At 37.6% G+C, this 25,897-nt stretch overlaps 1 protein-coding gene across 2 annotated transcripts in view; it reads left to right on the forward strand.

Moving 5' to 3' along the window:
• The window catches only part of TLE1 (TLE family member 1, transcriptional corepressor), a 74,658-nt gene extending 53,904 nt beyond the window's left edge, over positions 1 to 20,754 (forward strand). For both annotated transcript variants that reach the window (XM_065657807.1, XM_065657808.1), the window contains exons 10-20: positions 776 to 829; positions 2,269 to 2,421; positions 3,203 to 3,347; positions 4,059 to 4,249; positions 5,577 to 5,653; positions 14,251 to 14,500; positions 16,250 to 16,497; positions 18,459 to 18,606; positions 19,005 to 19,155; positions 19,593 to 19,669; positions 19,832 to 20,754. In XM_065657807.1, coding sequence (XP_065513879.1) covers positions 776 to 829; positions 2,269 to 2,421; positions 3,203 to 3,347; positions 4,059 to 4,249; positions 5,577 to 5,653; positions 14,251 to 14,500; positions 16,250 to 16,497; positions 18,459 to 18,606; positions 19,005 to 19,155; positions 19,593 to 19,669; positions 19,832 to 19,939 — 1,602 coding nt within the window. In that variant the 3' untranslated portion in view covers positions 19,940 to 20,754. The remainder of the gene's footprint in view (positions 1 to 775; positions 830 to 2,268; positions 2,422 to 3,202; positions 3,348 to 4,058; positions 4,250 to 5,576; positions 5,654 to 14,250; positions 14,501 to 16,249; positions 16,498 to 18,458; positions 18,607 to 19,004; positions 19,156 to 19,592; positions 19,670 to 19,831) is intronic.
• The last annotated feature ends 5,143 nt before the right edge of the window (positions 20,755 to 25,897 follow it).

Consider the following 25,897-nt stretch of genomic DNA (forward strand, 5'->3'; position numbering starts at 1 on the left):
GATTGAACCACCATGTTCCACTGTAGAAATCACTAGACCGCTGTGTACCATAGCATGTGTACTGGTACATCTCAGCCCATTTTGGAGACAGGGGCCAGGAGGCACTTGAGTAACAGCTATTATGAGGCACTAGAACAGCTCAGGTGAACACAGATTTACGTGAAACAATAAAAATGCAGCTTGACAAGCCACAATAAAACATTTCAGTTTGGGAATGTCAAAGTATTATGGTTGGGTTTTTTAGGCATAAAATGTTGAAATGCCTTGGCATTTCTGAAGCTTTTTCTTCCCCAGAACTTTCCATTTCAAAATTTTCCTTTCTGGAAAAGGAGAAAAATTGTTCTATTACTTTGAGGAAGTTGATTCATTAAACAAATGCCTGAAAACTTTCTGCAACTTATTGGGTTTTTTAGGTATGCAAAGCAGTAATTTCCATAAGATTAACAAGTAATATTAGTGCATTAACAGAATGAGTTTGTATTTAGGAGTGGTAATAACACTGTTTGGGATGGTAATAGGGAGGAGTCTTTGACGATCTTGCACTGTTGGTGAGACCATCACCTTTGAACTAGTTCTATCTTATTTGGGTTTTATTATTGAAGCAGAAATAAGATGTTGTGTTCCTGTTTTCATTGTTTACCCTATTGCTCATAAGTACTGAAAGTTGGTTTGCTTTTTGTTTAGGAAAAAAATGTCTGAGTAGATGCATAGTCTTTCTCTCTGGGCTCTTAATGTGCTAATTGAAATGAACACTATATTTATTTATTTTTAATAGGACAGTGATGGGGACAAGAGTGACGATAACTTGGTTGTAGATGTATCCAATGAGGTAACTGTTTTCATTTTTGTAGTCTCGATGTTTGCCCAAAGGTTAAGGAAAACTGTATTTAGATGCTAGAAGAAAAAGAATCTTCTGTGTGGATATGTTAAAATATTCACGACTTCTCCTTTTTGTTAGTACCTCAGTTACTATGTCTTCCTCTGAGCTTTATCTGGTTGCCTTGTCAGCTTTTCCTTCTACTGCTTTGTCCAGGTCTGTTCTCTCTGCAGTTATGTTCTGACACTTCACAGCTGCTCTGTAGTGGAGAGAGGCAATGGAGGGCAGAGGTTCTCAAACTACTGTCTTCAAATGAAAAAAGAAGTCAATACCTAACCTTGGATTTAATAGTAGGAGTATTATTAAAAACATTTTTGGTATCTTAGTAGTATTTTAACGTGCTATGTTAAAGACAGCGTTTTCCAGAAGTGTTTGGTTTTTAGAATGAAGTCGGCTAAAGTCAAAGGTTTGACAGTGGCATGAAGGTGAAGGGAACATCCTTCCCTTTCCTTCCCTTCATCTTTTATTTCATACAACAAAGAGATTTGGGAGCCTGAATATGGTAGTGAGATTCTGCTGCTCTGTGAAAAGCACACCAGGAGAGTCTGACAGAGAAGTGTCTTCAGCAGCTCGAAGTGCCCAAATGATGTCAGCCAAATAGAAAAATGGATATCCAATTAAGGACTTCAGTAATCCTTTCAGAAGCCCTGCTTACAATGAAACTGCTCAATAATCGATCTGTGGAGTTAGTGCCCTCTTGTGAGGACCACTTCCTCCTTGCTGCTCTTCTCATGAGCCAGAGGAGCATTGAGGACCTGGAGCTCTGATAGCATTGTAGCTTTCTGGGCTGGCTATTTCATGTTAAAGTAAACACAGAGAGTGCTCTGGAAGAGAGAAGGATAACCACCTGAGAGATGATTTCCGTCTTTCTTGTAGATATAAGTAGTGAGGCAATTGCAGATGGTATCTAGAAGGAAGTGGCAGATATTATGGCATATAAAGCATTCATCTTTATCTCTTCTTCTGAAGACAAAGATGAGCAAGGTTTTTGTGGCCTAAAAGAGATTATCGAAAGGTTTGTTGTCACTAGTAGTGTGTAGAGAACAGTGTAAACTTAGTGCAGTTCCTTTTGTCTTTCTTGGTATTATCACGTCATGTGTGCTTGCTTTAGTTTGTATTTGGGTATACTTAGATTTGAAGCTCTATGCTTGGAAACAGTTTATGACTACATATAGTGTAAAACGAAACCAGATTGCTTACTATATGCATTTGTTTCTCTAAATTGATGTTAAGGGATTTCAGCTTTTTTTTCTATAGAGATAACAAAATGTCTTGTCATTTGAACTTACTGCTTAAATTCTTCTAGTTTTTTTCCCCGTAGACTTCTTAGCGGTGGTTGTGTACCAACCATGACACAGTTCTGTGCTGTTCCTCACTTCTCATTGTTTTAGGATCCTTCCTCTCCAAGGGCAAGTCCCACTCATTCACCACGTGAAAACGGTATAGATAAAACCCGCCTGCTGAAGAAAGATGCCTCTAGCAGTCCAGCATCTACAGCCTCTTCAGGAAGTTCCACTTCCCTAAAATCCAAAGAAATGAGTCTGGTGGGTAGCCACCTGTAGTCTGGATAAGTGTTCTTCTTTCTTGTAAAGTCTCACTCTCCATTTTCCTGCAACTGCTGTTTTTCCGAGCCTTTACAGTATTATTCTGCTTCCTTACTCAGCAATATTTCCTGCTTCATTTTGATTTCTTATGTCTTCTGCATTTCTGTCAAATGGGTTGCAGATTTATTACATAGTTCAAGAGTCACTTTAGCATTATTTATTGTTTCTTGAGCAGTAGCTTATGGATTAACACAGTCTGTATATAGTCACTAAGGAGTTTTCCAGGCTTTTGTTAAACTTCTAGATAAGCTGTTACTCTTTGAAAACTTCTCCTGAAGTACCAATAATGATTTGGTCAGATTCTCCGTAGCTTCTGTGTCACAATTTTTTTTATACTGTTAACTGTGGTGGTACTTCATTTTTGTGCTTAGTTTTACTGTGTCCAGTAATAACTGAGACAGTAAGGATTTCAAGCTGAAATAATTTGGTGATGCATACTGTATTGTCCTGAAAAAAAATAAGCTCAGGAATTTTTTTTTCATGCCAATGGAAGAAGGAAAAATAACTTTCTACGTTTCATTTCTTATTTTAATTTTGGCAGCAATCAAAAAGGTCAGCATTTCTCTCTCACAAGTTAATGTTGTCAGCATTGCATGAATTTATGAAAATTGGCTGAGGGACTAAGTAGTAGGTGCCCAGCATCCCAGCTGCTGTTGTGATAAATCGTATAATATGGCCTGGATTAAAAATAATACTCATTTAATTTGTTTAATGATACCAGCATGAAAAAGCCAGCACGCCTGTTCTGAAATCCAGCACACCAACTCCTCGAAGTGATGTGCCAACCCCAGGCACTAGCGCTACTCCAGGACTTCGTCCAGGCCTTGGCAAGCCTCCAACAATGGACCCTCTGGTTAACCAAGCTGGTAATGCATTACCTCACGTGTTTTTATGGTTCCAAAATTAATCTTTTTTTTTTTTTTTTACGTGCATAGTTCTATGTGAATGTTAACTAAATGTATTGCTTTGTTCTTCATATCAGGAGAGGGCTTGATGAGAAGCAGATGTTTGGATTATCAAGAGTTTGAATACCTTTCTATCTCTTATCCTTCTTTGTTTACTTTTGTCCTTTTTTTTTTTTTTTTTTGCAAATAACCCAGGGACTGAAAACAGTATAAAAAGACTTCTCAGAAATTTCTGGTACTTGTTCTGAATGCAATCTCTTCTCTAGCTCTTTGTCTGAAGCTACTAATATTTGCTGCAGTGTAAATCTTGACAAATGCAGGGGGAAGTTTACTTTTGCTATTCGGCACAGTTGCTTCAGACATGAGCTGTGTAAACCATGTCTGTCAGCTTTACTGCTTAATTTGGCAAAGGAGAGATTAATGTAAACAGGGAAATATTACAGAAATGGAAATACGTAATTCTAGAAGAGATTGTTAGAAGTAATCAGCAAGTTCAGACTTCAGCAGAACTAACTTACACTGAGTGAAAAGAGGTGGTGGTAGTGATAAATTATGGCAGTGTTTCTTGGTGGTATATGGGAAGGTTAGGTATTGTAGGGGATAAAAGGGGTTGTTTTCTTCCCTATATGCAGAAATATATAAATAAAACTACTTGATTTCTTTATTTTGCAGCTGCAGGTTTGCGGACACCGTTGGCAGTTCCAGGACCGTACCCTGCTCCATTTGGAATGGTACCTCATGCTGGCATGAATGGAGAGTTAACCAGTCCAGGGGCAGCCTATGCCAGTCTGCACAATATGTCACCCCAGATGAGTGCTGCTGCTGCTGCAGCTGCTGTGGTTGCCTATGGAAGGTCTCCTATGGTAGGCCATACGTTGCATGCAATCTCAGTCGCGTGAGTTGTGGTTCACTGAGAAGAGCTACATGCTTCATTTAGCACTGTCAAATTCCCAAGTTACAGCAGCGCCAGAGGCCTTGACAGCTTCACTGTGCGTTTCACTTTGCCATGTGGCTGGAGAAACACATTTGCACCTTGAAATCAAAGAATCTTGGTGTATTTATGAATGTTTCCTTTTTTCTTCACTTTCATCAGTGCTTTCACTGATTAATAAATGCCAAAAAATAATTTTATGCTTTAAATGAAAAAGTAGTTGTGGTAGGTACAAAACATTTCATTGGTGCTGTCACCATCTGCTTTTCTCTTACTGAACCAGATTTGTGTTCTGCACAGACAAAACAAATTAATCTTGAAACATACACAAGTCTTTTTATCTATGTCTCTATGTTGGTTGGTACGTATCTTGGACCTCTGTCATAAGGGTTGTCAAGAGTAGTTGCTGTTGTGGATGTAGTAAGTGGAGCATAGTAGTTACAGCTGCTGTTGAGCAGAATAACCTAGAGGCCTGATTCTGCAAACATGAGCTTGATGGCAGCTTTGTGAATAGATAGACTTACCTGCTTGTGTATTTGCAAGATTGGACTTAGCGTTGTCGTCATCTCATTATTGTAGATACGGCTACTTTTTTCAAACTGGTAAACAAGGCTTTTATATGAAAACATGGAAATTCTAAATAGCATATGCACTCCTTCAAACATTAAGAATTTTAACTCACGTATAGTCTTCAGAAGAAAAACTAAGCCTGTTTAGGCCGGAATTTCCATTTGGATTATCTGACATAAATATTTACTCAGGATATAAAAGTTTAGTGGAAAGGCACCCTGCGGTGTAGCTCCACGAGAGATCTCTCAGCTGCCGTGCCCACACGGTGCAGCGTGGAGCCCAGCAGAGATGTTGGCTGGGGCCTGAAACTGCTGTACATCGCAGTGCGGTGCCCACGTGGATGCATGCTGGCTGTTGCAGAGCTGGGGAGTGCTGGCCTGCCTACACCCCAGCACACCATGGACTCATGCCAGGGCCAGCTCTGTGCTAACACAGGGGGTATTTGTGTTACGCTTAGTGGTGTGCGATATGCATTTTTGGTTTTCTATGCACATATGAATACTTCTAGCCAAAGCACGACTAAGGAAAACATCTTGTTTCCACCTCCCTGTGCAAAATGACATGCATTTACCAAATACTGTGGGTAAAAGCCACATTTTGGTTAAATGCCTGATATCTTGGGGGCGAGGAAAATGGGTTTGCTGAATGAGAAATTGCAAGTGTGAGATTAATTCATTTTTCATTGTTAGGTTGGGTTTGATCCTCCTCCTCACATGAGAGTACCTGGAATCCCTCCAAATCTAGCAGGGATTCCTGGGGGAAAACCGTAAGTAACTTTTAACATTTTGGTAACATCTGCAACATCTAGAGAGAATAAAGTTATCTTGTGTCAGTGAACAAGAATTCCAAAGGCAATAGTGTCTGGTTGTTCCCAAGGGATTGTTTTAGACTTCTCCTAATAAGAGGTGCAGTATATGAATTCTCAAATGGTAGTTGTTATATCCGAAAACAGTTGTGTATATACCTATTTCCAAGGAAAAGCTGCTGAAGGTATACTTTAATGTTTTTTATTTCCTCCTTTCTGGGGGAAGTTTAAGGCACTGCAAACTAGGAGACAGTGGTAAAATGTGTAAGATAAAAACATACTGAAACTAAACTTTGTACTATAGTGAGCATAAATGTATCATGCAAATGCACAGACACCTTGTCTGGCACCAGCCCTGAGAGTCTGCAACTCTTGATGACAGTGGGTATCTGAAGCAGTTACTTAAGCAACTGATGCACACCTTGCGTAATGGAGCAGGCTCTGTGAAATGTTTTTGCGAGCATGCAGCTGGAGAGCAGAAGGATGATGAAGCAGTTGCGCAGCAGGTGGTGCATAGATGTAGGATAATTTTCACAAGAAGTTCTTTTTATTTCAAAGTTTTAATTATTGATGAAGAGGTGGTTAAATAAAATACTAACATGATGCCGTGGCTTATTGATGTTATAATAAAATAAGTTCACCAAAACAGCATACATCAAATTTTTCAGCAATTTGTCTTTGGGAGGCTGTTGATATTGAGCTTGTCCATGTGCAGTGGAGTCATGAGCATGTATGACCTCTTAAAAAATTATTTTTGAAGTATGTGTGGACAACCAGTCTATGTAGGCACAAACAGAGCATAGACTGCAAATTTGACTAATCTTTTTTCTTGGAGAGAGTGGGACAGACATAATCGTAACAGACTTTTTGACACTCTGTTAGAGTCTGTTCTTTGGCCCTTTATGCTTGATATTCAGTCCTGTTTTCTCTTGCAACAGAAATTTGCAGTTACAACGATCTAGTTGTACTACTTTATCTAGTAGGTACTTAGATAATTTTGAAACTCACTTAACACTGCATTTCCTATGCTGTGTGTTCCTTGTGTGTACTGTCTTCTTTGCCAATCTATCATGGTTTAATTTTTCCTTTGTCAGCTTCAAAAAACTCAGAAGCTATTACTGTTAGGCTACTAAGTTATAAAACTTACTGTGGTGAAAGTTACATGCACACATATTTCTGTTTGCCTTCATTTTGAATTCCTGGTAGTAGCTAGTGATACATTGTAATGTTAGTCATGCAAACATCCTTAAAAGTACATCAGATTACAGGAAAAAAAGTATGTGTTTTCTTCTGCTCTTTTTCTGTAACAGTACGAAAGCAGCAGACTTGTATTAGGAAAGCCATCCTGAATGTGTTTTCCTTGTTATCCACCACACTTCTGAGAAGAGAGCTAGCTGTCTGTTGGCAGTGTGAGAAATGTGTTAAATCTTGGATTTACTTAAAGAAAAATTGGTGGTATGTTGACAAAATTACCGAAGTGGGGGCTCAGTGAGATGGTGTTATATATCAGATGGTGATGTATTTAAATTTAGTACAGTAAGGAACAGGCTTTATTCTCAAAACATTCTTTTATTAAGGGTCAGATTCATTCTTGCTGACTTCAGTAGAATTTGGATTACTTATATAATGTATTTTTGGAGATCGCATAGTCCAGTGGCTGTAAGATTTTACTCTTAAACAGGTATACTCATAAGCTTTCAATGACTTATTAAATTAGTAATGCCTGGCAATATTTCATATTATAAGCTATGAAAACCTATTTTGTTCAGCCAGAAATCTTCTGTGTCTGAGTTCTTGTTGTTGCACTATTCAAGGCACAAAAGCAGTGCAGGTATGCTGCTGTACTTTGTATCCTGGTATTTCATAGCTAAATTACAGTCTGTATGGTTTTCTTTTAAAAATTATTTTTATTTAGTGTTTTCACCACTTTACTCACACTGCTTCATAGATAACCTACTACGATACATTCTCCCTACTCTCCACTTGACTTGGTGTGTTTTGTCATGGGGTTTTTGTGGTCATGTTGCTTGGACTGAGCCAGTCATTTCCTCTGAAGTGACTTCTTTGCTTATCTTTATTGTGAGGCCAACCTAAAATCCCATAAACTGATCTGTTATCTTTCCACTGACATCTTTAGAATGATCTCTTGTTTTAGTCTTGATTGGCTACAGCTAGCTAGATGCTGTCTGCTACCTGCAGTATGTCTGAGTATCTCTTACCTAAATTAGGAAAGTATTTTTGTATATTTGGTACGAAGTACATGGGTTATATAATTGTGCAAACTAGTGGAGTGTTCCTGCTTCTTTTCAAAATTTGCCTTTTCCTAGAGTGCAGTTAAGGTGCCACATTGAATTTGTTTTGTGAGATGTGGAGCTTTAGTCTGAGTCTTGTTGCAAGTGGTACAGAGAATTTTCAAACTGAACTATTGAATCCCCAGCCATGTGTATGCTCACAGCTGCACATTTTTATCAGTGGTTATAGTGGGACTGTTTTTTTCACCCTGCCCTGCGCCCAAGAGAAAATTATTTTCTTTCCAAAGGAATTACATTTATGATAACACCCAGTTTTCTTTAACCAGTGTGTATTCTGAGATCACTTGATGGCTAGAGTGTTAGGAAAATAAGTAGCCTCTTAAGACCCCACTCCTACTTGTCTAGGTGCTTTTATCAAGGGACTGTTGTCTGGAAAGCTTGTCTTTTGATTGCCTTGTTTTGTAACTTGATTAAATGTAAGTTTTTACTACCATCTTTTTCTGTTTCTGAATGTGAATCCTTCAGATTTCCTCTTTGCAGAGTCTAACCTTGTTAGTGGTGGTACAGATGTACTTGGGAGACTGGGTAGCAATCTAGAAAGTCAGTGTCTTCATCAGTTTCTTAATTTTACAAATGAGCTAGTCTTTGCATTTGGTAGCAGGTTTGGTTTTGGCGTTTTTTGTTTTGGGGAGGGGTGTTTCTGCTTTGTCTTACGTTTGTTTGTTTACTTTTTTTTTTTTTAATTTCCTATGAGGCTTTTCAGGTTTTTCATGTTTGATATTTTGGTGTACACACATGTGACCTCATATTAGTTATTTTTTTTTCTCTTCAGCTGTTTGTAGTTCAGAAATTGATTTTATGGACAAGATTGATTTTATGGACAAGGACTTTATCCATATGTGTGTATGAATGTGTATAAAATAAGTTGTCATATTATTGGTTTCAAAGTTGATTCCCATCAGTAGATTATTTTCTTAGCAGCTCTTTTGGTTTTGTTTTGGGTTTTTTGAGGGGCTGTGTGTTTTTTGCTTCTAGATTGCCTTGAGTCATCACCTAATCAATAATTATCTTTGTCTTCGGTTCGGGTGGAAAATCAGCACTAGTTTTGGACATGGATCTGTGGTGGCTGAGTCTTGCACTCTGTCATTTTGATACATTTAACTATACCTTGGACTGTTAGTTCTTGGTGTGTTGCTGTGATCACGCTTTTTACTTTGCATAACCTTTCTAGCAAGGTACTTATTTAGCTTTTAGTCTTCCATAGCTGCTAAATTAACATTCTTGTGGATTTCTCCTTGATGTGAACCATACCTTCTAATAATTGGATTGTACACTGAACACAGATTTTTAAGCTCAGTGGTAAGATTTTTGTCCACAATATTGCTTCCCTGTTGTCTACAATTGTGAATTAATGGCAGTATTAAGGCAAATGCATTTCTCAGTATTTTTTTTCAAATGTCATTTTAAATGAAGCACAAGGTGTTATACACGGACACCAGAAAGAGCTGAAAATAAGCATTTCTCATTTTAGTAGGAACAGGGAATTTCACGTGGTATTAATAAATGTTAACTCTTTCATCTCCTAGGTATGAGCTGACTTTGTGTTTTTGAAGAGAAATAGTGTGCTGTTCTGGAATTGCTCAAGGCAAAATTTAAAGAGATTTCAATTCTCCTGATCTTCACAGTCGTTCAATGTATATACAACAAGGAATATTTTAAAGGAAAGCTAATTTTACTAGAATTTTTTGTTCTAGAATAACAGGTTTTTTTTTTCCCCACCTTGTACCTCTTGATAGAATTATGTGATGATATGTATGAAGTTAAAGATTTTGTTATTTCTGTGCAAATATTTCTATACTTTTATCCTTATTTCTTGGCATTTTGTCCTGTATAATGAAACACCATACTCAGATATTCACTGTTAGTTGTGATAAGTACAGCTGAAAATAAGCTGGAGTAAAAAGAAGAGCAGAAAGTAAAATGCAGTCATCCGTAGAAGGAAATGTCTGCTTTTATATTTTGTAGTTGGGGGATTTTTGTGCTAGTTAAAGAATTCTGTTTGAATTGGAGGGATGACGTGGAAGTGTTTGGGTTTTGTGGTGGTTTTTTTTGTAAGGCATGGTGCTTTAAGTAGGCAGGAATTACATGCATTATGTCAGTCTGAATACTTAGAGTAGCTGGCAGTTAGGTAGTTTAGTTTATTTGCCATGTCCTTGAGCAGTGAATTAATGTGGAAGCCTGCTCTCTTAAATATTTCCTTGAAGGGGAGAAAACCATTCTGAATGCTCCTCAGCATGTCAGATGATACTTACTTAGTTTATACTTATTTGGAAATTGGAGGGCCATAATTACCAGACTTTAACCCAACCCAGTTTCTCAGTTTGTATCACCTACTGTGTTGTAGTGTATAGGAACTCTGCAGGTTCTCAGCACTGCTTTGACAGAGAGAGGAAAGTTTTTGGATGCAATAGATCAGAAGAATACTTCTGTTATTCAGAAAGGATATAATCATAAGTGTCAGTATACTGTTTCTCAGAACTCTTTCCTGAATAAAAGGCATGTAAGTTTGTCTCGTAACTATTCTTTTCATAATATGCAATTAATTACAAGTTTATATTTACATATTAATTGATACGTACTTAGCTTGTTTTTATGTCTAATTATAGCTGCATTGTACAAGAATGGCTTTTTCTTTGTTCACTGTGGTTGTTAGCCCAACATGAGGAAGGGCTATTTTAATGCCAACAGTCATTTGGCTGAAGATGGATAATCGTAAAACCCAGTCATTTCATATAGGCAGAGTGGTATGAGTGAGACAGAAAACTGTGATTATCGTGAAGCTGAATAGCAGTTTCTAGCATATATTGTCCATTCTAAAAAATCACGTCAAAAGGACAAAAATGCACATTACATTTTTGCAGTGTTATGGAATTAAGATGTCAATAGCAATTTATTGAGGAGAAAGATGGGTGGGTAAAGAATGCCTGTCAAGAAATACCTTGAGCTTTAGAGAACTCAAGATACCAAATTTTACTAAATATTTACTTTTTTAAGGCTGAACAACCAAAATGCTTGCCAATTTTGAGAATTCAGGTCTGTGAATGTATCTGGTGTCATTTCTTAATCGTATGCAAGTATACCTGCAGCTTTGTAGGTGTAGCACTGGCAGCACAGTCCTCTCCAGATGCAGCAGAGTAGGCCCTCTGTCATGGTGACCTGATGGAGAGGTGGTCAAGGACAACAACGATTGAGCTGCAAATGGTCATTTGCACTGCTGTCTCCAGTACTGTGTTCTTTTGGAGACAAGAGCTCTTCTTGTCTAGGGAGTGTCAGTCGCACAAATGATGTAAGTTTTTTCAAAGTAGAAGGTATGCCTAATGAAAATTTATACCATAATACCTAGTAGATACAAGTTACCAGACCACATAAATATGCTGAGAGCGGTGATGTTAGCATGACATGCCACACATCTTCAAGCAAACAGGAACATTTGCTGTTTCATGAGTTTGTCTTGGCAGGGGCAGAGGACTTTAGCAATGTGTAGCCATGTCTTTACACAGTGAATTGCTGATAACTTGCACTGTAGAAAAAGCTGTCTTGGCTTGTAAAAAACTGTTGCTGGTCTGTTTGTTAGGCACTCAAACTCAGCCATCATCAAACTCAGTCTTGACCAACCAGTCTTGGGAGCAAATGCGTGCTCATGATGATAAAAAAAAGAGACTACTCTTATGATCTGTATAACTGCACTTTAAACATGGGCATACAGGTAAAATTCTACGTGATTAGAAGTACACTGCATAAGTCTCTGGCATTTCAGAGCAGAAGAGTAATCATAATTCTACAGTATGCGTGAAGCACTTGAAAAATGTTCCTATTGTCTTCCTCCCACCCATCTCAGCAAGAACTGAGAAGCTGTGTGTATGCACATAAGCATTTCAAAACACCAATTATTTAGGTATTTTGAATTGAACAGAACATTTATGCTGCAACCTTCCATTAAAAAATAATCATGTACAAGTGGATTATTCATCTTAAACATGCTGGAAAAAATTGCTTAATACTTGCTTAGTTGTTTTTCTTCTGTCCATGATAAAAGCAAGGGCAGGCTGAGACTTCGAAGTTGTGCATTTCTGTGTACTCTTATTGCTAACAAATGTTCTGCGACTGACTTTGATCTAGAGCCCAGCATGGTATGCAGCTTTTCAGCCTCTTAAGTGCTATGACTCTATAGTTGGATTCTGTACCTGAACGTGAGCAGTTGTTCAGCCTCGAGCAGTCTTGTTGCCGCTCCTCTTCTGCTTCCCCTCCCATCCTGTGTCTCATCTGTTTAGTGAACAACTGCTTTGGGACAGTCCTGTCTCTACTCCTCTTCACAGAAATGGTACAAATTTCCAGTTAAGCCTGTATAATTACTGTAATTCTTCATACAAAAAAGAGAAAGGGTCCAAGGGGAAGAAATACATTTGATATGCTGTGCATCTTGTATGCATGTCAGGGAGTGAACTTTGCACTTCTTTTCTTACCTTGCATTTCCTATTCCTGACATTTCCATGACAAAAAAAAAAAAATTGTCATTTTTTTGCACTCACTCATCCTCCATTTCAATTCCTATGTCCAACCATGAACTGAATGAGGTACAGGAATTGCATATATATGCACTATTAATTTCTTCTTTGTTTAATAGCAGTTACTGTTAAACAGTTTTTACCCTTCCCTTCTGTGAAAGTGCTGGTATTGTGTGGGGTAACTGTTTCCCCTGTTACCTTCTGTATGAAAGAACTGTAGAATTCTTTCTCCTTTCTACTTGTCACTGGGTTTTAAAGGAATATCTTCTGCTCTGCTTCTGGGCATATTCAGTTGTTTTGTGATGCCTGTTAGGATCCAGGTATCTTGCTTGTTCCATTCTTTCAAACTGTGCAATACTTGGAAACATGCAATAAAATACTTTGAAAATACTAGCTTAGAGCTCAGAACAGAAGATTAAATTGAATTATCAATTATTGGGTCCTTGGAAGAAGAATGCAATACAAATACTTGGACTACAGTGACTGGAGATTTCTGAGGAAGAAGCTACATTTGGAAAAGGGCAATTCTGAACACAAAACTATATTAGATAAATAAAAGTATCAGTAGGGAGAGGGTAGCTTATTAGTAAAAAAAAAAGGATACTTATATCTCACCATTTTTTAATCCACTTTGATCTCCTGAAGAATGCTGTTAATGTAACAACAGCATAAAAAATGTGAGCTATGGATGTGCTTAAAACAGAAGCAAAAAAGAAGCTCACCAGTATGACAAAAAGCAGCCTTTTGCAGTAGTAATTTCATTATTATTTAAAACAGAGAACGCCCCTGAAAACCTTTCTTAGCTGCCTTTGCAGTAGTAATTTCATTATTATTTAAAACAAACTGAGAACGCCCCTGAAAACCTTTCTTAGCTGCTATTTGTGCCCTTATCCTTGAGTAGAGCTGACTTTAAACATTACAGTAAACATGAAGAAATTATTTTGTGTACTTTCACCACGGAGGAGTGCTTTTATTCAGTACTGGGATCCACTTCCTCAGCCCTCAGTTTCCGTATACTTGAAATCATGCGCTGAATACAAATAAAGGGTGTTACAGAAGTACCAAAACTACCTGTGAAACTAAACCTTTCAGCTGTTCCAAAGTACTTATTCAAGAAAACATGAGAAGATGGTATCAGCTTTCTGCTGAAAGGTGTGTGCAACCACTCTGCAGATTTCTATTTTCTGTTTAAAGCACTAGTTACCAGCTGGAAAGAGAGGCATGTGAGCACAGCTGGTGCTGATGTTAAAGATGAGGTGCAGAAATGGAGCAAAATGTCAGCTTTGGCTATTGCTACTGCAGGGCAACAGGTGCTACCCTCATGGAAGCAGTCTGAAGGAGTAGTGCCTGATGAGGGGTTGCTGCTGCAGGACTTGTGGTACTGAGATTTGGACCTGTTGGCTAGAAACCAGGGACTAAAAGATTTTTTTTTTTTTTTTATTAGCAAGGTGGCTGAGGGATAGCAGCCATGACCTTTGTCCATAGAGTTAAGGGTAGAATTTAACATCATTCACCACTGCATGAATACCTTAGGTGAGGCAAGCTGAAAATATCTATTGTGAATCCTTGTCTACGTCTGAGGTTTCATGTGCCTGTGTTACTTGGCACCGTAGCTCTGATTTTCGTAAGAAAAAGATTGGCAAAGAAATCAAATTAAAAAAGTAACTTTTTTCTTCTGGTATAGTACTGTAACTGGCTGATTTTGATTTTTTTTTTTTCTCTCCTTTCCCTTCCCCAAAAGAGCCTACTCCTTTCACGTTACTGCAGATGGTCAGATGCAGCCAGTTCCTTTCCCTCCTGATGCCCTCATCGGTCCAGGAATCCCTCGCCATGCCCGTCAGATCAACACTCTGAACCACGGAGAAGTGGTGTGTGCAGTTACCATCAGCAACCCCACGAGACACGTGTACACGGGTGGGAAGGGGTGTGTCAAAGTCTGGGACATCAGCCAGCCTGGCAACAAGAGCCCAGTCTCTCAGCTGGACTGCCTGGTAGGTGAATAGGAACTTGTTCACAAGGGTAGCTTCTCCTTGGAGACTCAATAAGGAAATAGCTGTCTTTGTCTGGATTTTGTTCATATTACAGGGAAATAGCAGGCAGCTCTGTTTTCCCGTGTTCCATATTTTGTTGGGTTTTTTTAACACAAAACAGGTCAAGTTACAGAGAAGAGTGCTTGTTTGTTTAGGGATATATATTGTCACTAAGGATGAAATAACGGATAAGATTTCTGAGTAGAGAGTGTACCTGATTTTTTTTTTCTCTTTATTTTTTGTTCTAGTCACGTTGATCATTTTTGTGCATTGATTTAGAAGGAATGTGGCCTGGCTTATGCAGGGCTGCACAGAACCTTCTTAGGTGTTTCACTCACAACAGGAGCGATAACCTCTTTTTTTTTAAGAGTGTAGCAACCACATAATGAAAGAATATGAGAAGGTACCAAGGTCCCTTTAAGTCTTGCTATGCTTTTTGTTGGTGATCCACAACTAATACCTTTTGTTTGGTTGTTTAGACATATGAAGGGTATAAAAGGGACTGAGTGTGGTAGTATAGGTAGCTGAAAAGCTAAATCAAAAAAGTTAATGGCTCAATAAAAGATGCTGCTCATATTAGAAGCAGCATAGGTGTTTGTGAACTGTTAACTGAGAAGGTTTAATATTGTAAAGCACAGTGATACACATTCTGAAATTCTAGCTTCAATGTTGATCCAGTTAGATGTGGTGGATTTTTTGGTTTGGTGTGGTTTTTTGTTTTGTTTTTTTGGTTGGTTGGTTGGGTTTTTTACCCTTTATTTACTGCTAGCCTTATGTTGTCTGGTAGTAAAAGTATGGTTGAATATGTATTCTGTTCTGTGGCAGGTATGTATCTGGATGCACAGTTCTAGCTGCCTTCATTTTAGTTATGGAGCAGTAATGGCCAACTAACTCAGCCAACATTTCCACTGCACTACTTACTGCTTCTTTGCTGTCAATTAAAAAAATGAAAAGAAAAAAAAAGGTAGTAGTAATAGTAGGAATACTGTTGAATACTTCTTGCAGCATTTTTTCTATGTTTTGAGTTACAGACCTTAACCCTGCATTTCCTAAACAACTGTTACCATGTTAATTTGGCAGTTGTTATGGAGAAATGGACATCCAATACACTTAAGGGGTCAAGCTTGTAATAAGTTAAGGCTAAAATATTTTCCACCTCTAAATCCCCTGTAGAACCTCACAATCAGCAATAGTATCAAAAATGTGAAGGACGAGTAGGGGAATACTTAATATTTTAACTTTAAAATGGTGATTGCAAAATAGTATTTGAAAAAAACCTCCAAAACCTGAAAGGCTTGTTACTTGAACTGCATTTTCTTATAAGGTTGCCTAAATGCCAAGTGAAAGGTCATTTACTTTAATATTTCTGGTTTTGGTGACCTTAGCTGATGGAGTGCATTTGCAGAAATGCAAGCTTTCTTTGGCTCTGTTTTTTATGTAATGAGTTGGAAGACTTGGCATTCATCAAGTTTAGAACAGGATAGACTGTGGCAACAGGAGTCTGCAGTTTAATTTCTGCAGCTGCAGTCTCTGGTTAGTGATGAGTTGTAGGCATTTGAAACCTTCTAGGATCTGCTGGTTCCTCTTCAATACTTTGATAATGGGAAAAAATAGCCTACTGTTTTAAAACTTGGATGCAGTCAGAATCATATTAGTGGTCATTATTAGCAGGCATGTATTAACATAACTGAGGTGATTTGTGTTGTACAGAACAGAGATAACTACATCCGCTCATGTAAGTTGCTGCCTGATGGCTGTACCCTAATAGTTGGCGGGGAAGCCAGCACATTATCCATATGGGACCTGGCAGCACCAACTCCTCGTATAAAAGCAGAGCTGACATCCTCAGCCCCTGCCTGCTACGCTCTGGCCATCAGCCCTGATTCCAAGGTTTGCTTTTCCTGCTGCAGTGATGGGAACATCGCAGTGTGGGATCTGCACAATCAGACGCTGGTCAGGTGAGTCATTACTTGTTTACATAAGACTTTCATAGAAGTTACTCTTTGGATATCTACATAAATATGTATCTCCCTGAATAATAATTCATGACAGCAAAGTTAATTGTATTTCTTATCCAAGGACTACAGTTTGCACCCGAGTTGGGCAGAAACTAGTTTTGGTAACTTCAACCTAGTCTTGAAAGATGCACTTCCAGGGCCTAAAGGGCTGGTCCTTAACCTACTGAAGTCAGTGTAAAAGTTCCTATTGGTTTCAGTTAGTTGGGATTTGTCTGCAGGTTTCTGCAAGCAACGTTTCTGCTGGTTTGCGATTGGTGTAGGATGAATGTGCCTGTTAGGGGACTCTTTGAGGTTTGTTCTTTTCCTTTGTCTTAAGCCTTGTTAAGAACTGAAAATTCTCTTTATTACTTATTTACTGATGAAAAGCAACAAAACAAATCTTAAAAAAGCAGTTGAAAGTGTGGATCCTCTCAGTTCCTTAGGAAAGCATAAAGGACTGATGTTTGGTTATTCATGAGAGAAAAGTATTTGAGTTTGGGTGGGGATTTCGATCTCTAAAACTTTTAGAACAGATTGCAAACAGTATAATAAATGGATTGCCATGTAAGTTACTTTTAAAATCTTTTATTAGATCTTTGGTTAATGAATGTATCAGTAAAAGAACAGAATGTCTGGCAGGTCAATATTCAGCATTAGTGCTATGAGCTAAAAAAAATACAGCCATGGGTGAAATGGCTCTTAGCAATTAGCTGTGTGGTTTACTAGATGATAAATCTTGGTTTATGCTTACCAAAGTAGTGGTGGCTTACAATATTATGAGAAGAGAAAGCCAAAATTGGGAAAAGCTGTGATATCTTAAAAGTTCTGAACACAACAGTGAAAAGTCTGCTTAGTTTCCTGTGTTTCAGTAAAACTTCCTGTATATTAATAATTAGGGTAAACTTATCTGCAAAGTCATATTAATGTGCATGCAAATTTTACTGTTTGTTGAACTTTTAGATCCACGAAGATTTTAGTTGTATAAAACCTTCAGTTTGCCCTATGTGTGCTTAGTCTCTGTAAAGATGCACTCTCTCCATCTATGACTGTCTCGCATTTTGAATGTTTGTTGTAGATGTTGCCACCACTTGCTGGCTGATCTTGCTAATTGATAACACGTGGAATTTTGAGACCAGAGCTACAAACCAAAATGTGCCGCATGACCTTTCTGTGGCAGCTGCCAGTGATTCATACTGTTCATTCCCAAGCTAGTCGTCTTTCCTCCCCCACCCTCCACCTTTCACATTGAGGCACAGGACTTTCCTAAAAACAAATTGCTGATGAAAAATGCAGGAGCCTCAGAAGGCTTTTGCCAAAAGATTAAGGAAAACTTGAGATGACCTTCTGGTTGCTGAAAGCTGAGAATTACTAATGAGAAGATTTTAAAACAAACTGCACCATTTAGACTTCTGTGATCTCATGCCATAGAGAATGCAACTTCGCTGACTCAGCAATACTTGTGTTTAACTATCTGGATCTCTGTTTGGATCCCTTCCTGTTAATATTTGCTTATTATTTATCATCTTGACTTGCAGCCAAAGAAAAATACAGAAGCTGTTTTCTGAAACTGGAGGAGTTTTGTTCCCTCAGCACTTGTTTTAATCTGCATTGTCCTTAGTGCTTTTAACTATAGTTACTGTATTTTAATGTTCTCACAAGCTTTTTTTTTAATTTTCAAAACTTGGTAGGAAATATTTCAGTTTGTTGAGCTGGCCATGATGCAATTCATTTCTCTAGCACCTGAAAGGTGTTTTTGTAATACTGTTGTATTTCATGCTCAGTAAGAGGGAGGGGCTGATTTTTGCCCATCAGCAGACACAGAAGAGATGACATGCACATACAGAGTCCAAAACTAACACCAGAACAGTGTTTACCTTGTACTCTGGCAGGAAATCATTATTCAATCTGGTTTGTTTTATCAGGCAATTCCAGGGCCACACAGATGGAGCCAGCTGTATTGACATTTCTAATGATGGTACCAAGCTCTGGACAGGAGGTTTGGATAACACTGTCAGATCCTGGGACTTGAGAGAGGGGAGACAACTACAACAGCATGACTTCACATCACAGGTAACTGGATTTTCCTACAGCTTGCTGGGGGAGTATAGTAGGGTGGAAGCATTTAAAATGAAAGCTGTGATTGAGCCCAGTGCAACTGGCAAATTGTTCCTTCTCTTCCTTTTGGCTGCTCACAACCCAACGGTTTGGAGCTTTTGTATGGTTAAGTTCCAGAACAAAATGATAACCTGACGCTACTATCCTTTCCTATTTTTCTAAGTTAATGGTAAGAACAGGGGTTATTTAGTCACTTCAATTTTGAACAGCAGTCTTGCTATTAAACTATGTGAATTTTGTTTGGCCCTTCTCCTTCCCTCCCTCTCTTGATTAATTTAGCCACTGTGGAAAAAGAAAAAAAAAATTAAAAGTGTAGGAAAAAATAAAAGGTGTAAATGTGGTTTAATTTTCAGATATTTTCCCTTGGTTATTGTCCTACTGGTGAATGGCTAGCTGTGGGAATGGAGAGCAGCAATGTAGAAGTGCTGCATGTAAATAAACCAGACAAATATCAACTGCACCTTCATGAGAGCTGCGTATTGTCACTCAAGTTTGCTTACTGTGGTAAGTTGCCCTGAAAACAGAACTGGAGGTCAGAGCTCTAATTCATGCTTTGCTGATTAGTTAGTCATAGATCATTTGATAATCAAAACTTATTTAGTATCTCAATTTTATTAAGTTATGAATAACTATCTCTGTTTATAAATTCAAACATACTTATCTACAACCAACCATCCATTTGTCTAAAGGCTTCTGCGAGCGTTGATATGTGTGTAAAAAACTATTTCTACTTGCACAGTCTAGGGATTTCCTAGTATGTAACACACTGCAAAAGCATAAGCATCCACATTGATTTTAAGCAAAAGTACTATGTTGATTAGTGGTGAGAGCTTTTTATAATGGTAATTACTTAACAGATTTTGTAGATGTGAGTTGAAAACCTGAAATCTGTCAGATGTCTGTTTTCTATGTTTTCATTGTCCTTCTGGTTTATGCTCTAGGTAAATGGTTTGTGAGTACTGGGAAAGACAACCTTCTTAATGCATGGAGAACTCCATACGGAGCCAGTATCTTCCAGGTGAGGATGATGATTCTTTTAAAGAAAAAACTAGAACACCTGGAGTCCCAAGAGTGGACTCAGATTTCTTCACCTATGTGATCTACCCAAAATGGGATGCTGAGATGAGGGTAACAGATTTTGGTTTTTAAGTAATGTAATATATTTCTATTTTTCTTCTAGTCCAAAGAATCTTCATCAGTACTTAGCTGTGACATCTCTGTGGATGATAAGTACATAGTCACTGGCTCTGGAGACAAAAAGGCTACAGTCTATGAAGTTATCTACTGAAAAATATGATGGGGATATAACTTTTAGAAGTTGAACTGGGCCAAAATTGTTCTTAATTGTAGAAGTAGAAAGGTTTTGCCTTTTAAAAAGGAACAAAAGTATTGGGGTTCCAGACCTTGCCATGAAACTACTACGATTTTTCAAAATAGAAGGCAACATCCAGCAACTAAATACTGGCTACGTGGACCAAACGGAACACAGAGGCAAGATGGACAGATGTAGCCTAGGTTTTTGACATAGTTTTTAAAAGCTGAATCTACTGAAGAGCGTTGGAGCATTTTATTTTTTTCTTTCTTTGTGACCTCATGCTAATTGTTCTCATTGCCTGAATATGGGGGATAAATACCTTTATGTTCCTTGCAGTTCAAATTGCATTCTGTCCTGTGTAGAGCAGTGGTGTCTCAGATGAACTTGTTTGCTGGTTTTGCATCTTGTGATATGTTTTTGTATTTTTGTTGAAGGTCAAACATTTGTATAAATTGTAAATATATTTAGTTTATTACAGTAAAGGCTTTAGTACCAACAACCAGTCTTCCCCCTCACCTCTTCCCTGCCCACCCTGCTTATTTAAAATTAAAAACCTTTTGGGGATATAAGAACCTTTTTAGAAGCAAAAGCAAACACTATGTATAGTTTGAAAATGGTGTCTTATTCTTTATAACTCTTCCTAGATTCCTTTATCATACTTCAAAGTAGTTGTTTTGACATATTAGGGTATCAAGTCCAGTAGATACTGTCTTGTGCTACAGAAAACTTAAAAGGCAATTTTGTACTAATTATAGTGTAAATATAAAAATTGAACATTTCATAAAGTTGTGCAGTTTATTTTAAGTTTATTCCGATGTCCCATGCATCCATTCTTTGGCAAATACAGTAATATGTGCCTGATCGTAACTCATTTGGTCATTTCGCTAGAAGAATAGGTGACGTCCCTCTCCTTTATCCCCCAGCTGAACAGAATTCATGCAAGACTACATTTCAACTAAGTACATCAGAGCCTTTATTCATTAACTGAGGATGTCTATGATTAAGCAAAGTTAGATAAGTTGCACCCTTTGTATTTTACAGAGAAGTCGTAGTTAATGACCATTTCCTTTTTAATGTCTTGTCTATACTTAGATACTCAGGTAAATGTAAATTACCAAAAGTGTGAATTTTGCAGGGGATCACTTAAACAATGTTATAATAGATACTTGCAGGGCTGCAAGTGAAGTGAATTAACCTAAACTAAGTTAAACTCGCTTCTTCTTGTGACAATATTGACACAGGAATATTTTGATTTTTAACTAATCCACTCTACAAATTAATCAGTATTAATTTTCCTGAATGTCCCATGCTACACAGGCCTGTAGGCTCTATGTGTTCATACTGAGCAGTCTTTGAGTCCTTTCCACTGTTGCATCAGTGTGTGACATCTGTGAAGAGCCATGCTAAGCAGCCAATTACCAAGGCTATGCATCTTCAAATCAAGTTTTCTTGGTGTACTCAAGAGAGATAGATGAGGAGAGAATGTGTACATTCTATTCTAACTATGTTTTTTCGGATTAACGAGTTCTACCACTGTGCACTAGACAAACCTAGCTATTGCACCAGTGACAGCCATGCATTTCCTAAATTCTGTAATTTAGTTAGAATTTGTATTGCAAATGGAGAGTACAGATGAACAGAAGGATGTCTTTGAATAAGTAATTCAGATTATGCAAACAGGCAGACAGGTTGAGACTCATCTGTGAAGAGCTGCTTTCTCATTTTGCTAGCATTTGACCATGACCTGTATCCCTGCTCTTTCAAAGACATGTAACTAGAAAGAAATAAGTTTGACTGACAGATGCAATGACTGGATAGGTAATTTCTCATCTTGGGGCAATTTTTTTCTCAATTTCCAGTCTGAAGAGACATCAGTTTTCTTTTCAATTTACATGACCATTCTACTGAAACCATTCTATAGCATCTAGAATTGTCATAGCCTTAATATAATAACTTTGCATTTGGAAGCTAAAATGTTAACCATTCAGGTTAATCTGGTTTCGTAGACATTTAAAATTAGTATTTTATCCATGTGTGTCTATATCTTTGTCTGTTGCTGCGTTGTGAATATCTGTATGAAAATAACAGACCAGCTTAGGTAATGGTTATATTCCTTTCTCAGAGTGAGGCAAAAAAGCAGAATCGTCAGACTTTTCGAACAAATACTATTTGTTACATTGAAATCCTGTGAAGTGCTATGCCATTTTAAAAACTGAAAGTTTAAAAAAAGAGTATGTACTAGGTTACTTGATTTTTATGCCAACCCTGTTTTCATATTGAAATTTTTCTGAAATCTGACTCTGCCAATGATCATCAATTTTGTTTGTTTGTTTGCTTCTTTTTTGGTTAGCAAAACCAGCAAATTTGCTGTAGTTAGGAACACTTGGATTTCTTCCAAACTACTATTACCTTGACTTTTACTTCATAGGTGTTCTTTTGCCTTTTCTAAAAGTGGATATCAGAGGAACCAAGAATGCAAGTATTCTAGCACATTCATGTAACTTTCAAAAAAAATACACACACATATATAATGGGTCTGCTATAAGCTGCAATGTAGTGGTTGTTAGTAAGACCACATTCTTATTAATCAGGAGGTTCAAAATCATGGTGTCAGGAAAATAATGGAATACCTGGTCTCGTTTTCTTGCACAGTGAGTCAGCAGTTATGGAATTGGACATTATTTGTGCATGTGAATGAATTTAATCATATCTGTACCATGTTTCTTGGTTGTAATTAAGGAGTCACTTCTTTTTCTCCCCAATCAGATCTAGTTTAAGCATTGGGTCTGAAAACTTGGGGACACATCATACAATAGTCCTCTCAATTTTTTTTTCCAGATTCCACTTAAAGTTCATGAAACTTTTTTTTTCATTTTTCAAACAGTAAAGCCTATTCCACCAATAGATGTAATTTTTAATTAAAAGATACATTGGGTGAAATCTTGGCATGTCTGCCTATGCTATTACCTACAAGATTTAAAACTTGTAGAGCTTAAAAATTCTGTAAGTTCTTGTAGCCTGTGTAAAGTACTGCGTGGAAATAAGTGCATATTGAATGAAGAAATAGATTGACCCAGACCAGCAATAACATAAAAGGCACTGGGAAAAGCAGATGGAAAAAAGAATTATAGCAGTAGCTATGGTGTAGGTAATTAATATTTTTTGGTCAATTTAATTACAGTCCTGAAAGATTCCTTTTATTAGCCCCTTTCTGGGACAGTCTTTGTTTACTGGGTGGCCCTTGGAATTCAGAGATGTCTCAGTGCCACTCTGGCCAACACTGGTGCCAGATAGAAGCAGGGAGTATTTGGATGTCAGTGCAAACAATAACTGATGAAGAAGAGATTTGTGGTAATATCAATTCAAGTGAACAAAATCCTTTGCCAGTTCTAATATGTATATTTTCTATATGTGCACTAGGCATAACATTTTATAAATCAATTGCGCAGAAAATCATGATGATATTCCACACAACACATTTGTCAGTGTGTCAGAGTACCTCTTTTTGATTATGGTTCCAAGCAAAGATAATTCCTCACATCAACCCACAAGCTGTGGGTCCTTGAGAGAGAATTTTCATCCATATAAATTCTTTTAAACTTGTTGGCATTTCAAAAGCTTTTATTCCTTAGAAGAGGGAGAACAAAATGAATATGAAGTTCATAGGTTGTTAAAGTAAGAGTGTTATTTTATACTATAAACATCACAGTAGAATCTATCAGGTAGTCACATGCATAGTTTTGTATATAAATGATTGACCATAATACTTCTGTCACATCTCTGCATTGGTGGTGCAGGTATAATTTTCAGAAGTATATAAGTTACTTAAGTAACTTAAATCCATACTGACAAATGGATTTTTTTGTTGGTGGTGGTGGTGGTGGAAAGACTGTCCCACTTATGAGCCTGTGGGATCATGTAGTCTAGTTAGAGTAGTTCTTCATATTTTGTATTGTGTGGGTGCAATTTTGAGTCGATGGGGAAGTTCCACCATTCTGGTGATTAAGAAAGGTGGATTATAATGTTTTCAGGCTAAGGAAGAATACTGAATTCAGATTTCGCACTACTGATAAAGTGTTTAGCCCTTAAGCCACTTCACTGGAGGAGCTCGACTGGCTTCAACTGTGCTGTCGTTTTGAAGGATTTTATTTTTTTTTCCTACCGCAGCTGCATGGAAAGAATGTGAGAATGTAGATCTATACAAGACTTCAGCCATGGTGTCCTGCCAGAGAGAGGTCTTTTTTTATGGAATGGGAAAGGTGAAGCTGCTCAGAGTAGGACCTGATAAACAACAGAACAAAGAGTTCATGGCAGAGAATACAGAGAAAGACAAGGGTGAACAGGAAGATACACAAACGTACATTTTAGTGGTATTCTACCATATAATCTACAAAATTCACCTAGAATGAGATTCCAGTAAGCAATTTCACTGACTTCTGTTTCTCCGTAAAGTCATTCAGATGTTTCTGCATAGTAATTCAAGGACACCTGAACCATGTATTGGAACTGGAAGTGGGCATTTCTTTGACATCAGAAGCAGTCATCTAATCCTAAGAGGAAAGAGTTAAATCACAGCCAATTCTCAGGATTTCCCATTACCTAATATCTTTTTAGCTCAAGATCAGCTTTCCAGCCATTGATAATCCCATTTTCAGCAACATGCTCCCAGATGTCCCACTGCAGCTTAAGTGCTTAGTGCAGCATGGTAGATTTTGCTAGGAAAACCAGACATGTAGGAGCTGGGTGCTCTAAAAATCTTCCCTGTGGGTCTAGCTTACTTGGCATTTCTGAGAAGTTTACTCAGAATTTCTGTTAAACTATATAATAGAGCACAAACATTCAAACATTTTCTAAACCAGCAAAAACTGCTTTGAACACACTTTAAGCACATGAGTGTTGGGTGTTGTTTGTTTGTTTGTTTTGGGTTGTTTGTTTGATTTCGTTTTTTTCTTCTTACATAACTGTAAATCTATAAATGGAATACAATAAGAAAATACAAAGAAAAATAAGAAGAACAAACTAATTGTTTTTAGAGGGCAGAATGTTCTTAAAGATGCTGTATCTCAAAACAAAAGAACCTACTTCTTCTATGATATATTAATTCTTGAGAAAGATGGATTTGTGTTTCTTTGGAGCTAAAGTGCTCAGAAAACTGAATATCAAAAAAATTGATGGTGTGGGGACCAATGTTAGTTATTTGCAAATCTGAGCAGAGTTTTGGGGGGGTGTGTGTATTTTTTTTTTCCCCACCATATTCCTTGCTGCCAGGAGCCACAGTTGACTCCTAGAAGCTGAACGAAAGGCTGTGTCCTCCCTGGCTCAAGTATTAGTAAGAATTTTGTTGCTAACAAGTCTGTTGGTGATATGCACACCACAGGAGAATCCGACAGAATCTTTTAGTGGATAGCTGAATAGATAATATCAGCCAGTGTTACGTTGTAATAATTTCCCTTACTAAAGCAAGCACCTGGAGATAACATAGCATCATTGTTCCATACTCATACTTTTACTGTTTGTGGTTGTTGTAATTGATTTGCCATAGAAAAAAAAAAATTGTGGTGGCTTCCAAGGTAAAACTTAAATTTTGAGATCTTTCCTCTCCTAAAATTTCACAAGCAATTTCACCCACAGTAAGCTTATATTGATTCATGGAAGAGATGCTGCAAGGAGCACTAGGCAGTTGCTGTTTCATAGAGCTTGGCATGGATTGCCTTTTCTGTGTTCACAGTACAAAGGTATAGTATCTCTTCAACCTCATTTCTATCTGTTTTCTGCCAAAAATGAGTTAGAGATGAAGATAACACATATTTGGAGATTAAACAATCAAACATACTGTTATCGTTATCTCTTTTGTATACAATTAGCACAGAGAATGGAGATCATAGCTGGTAACTGCAGATGATGCTGTGTTTTCTTCAAGGACTGATTTTA

This window comes from Caloenas nicobarica, chromosome Z (genome assembly GCF_036013445.1).
Source record: "Caloenas nicobarica isolate bCalNic1 chromosome Z, bCalNic1.hap1, whole genome shotgun sequence".
In the NCBI taxonomy this organism is placed as follows: domain Eukaryota; kingdom Metazoa; phylum Chordata; class Aves; order Columbiformes; family Columbidae; genus Caloenas; species Caloenas nicobarica.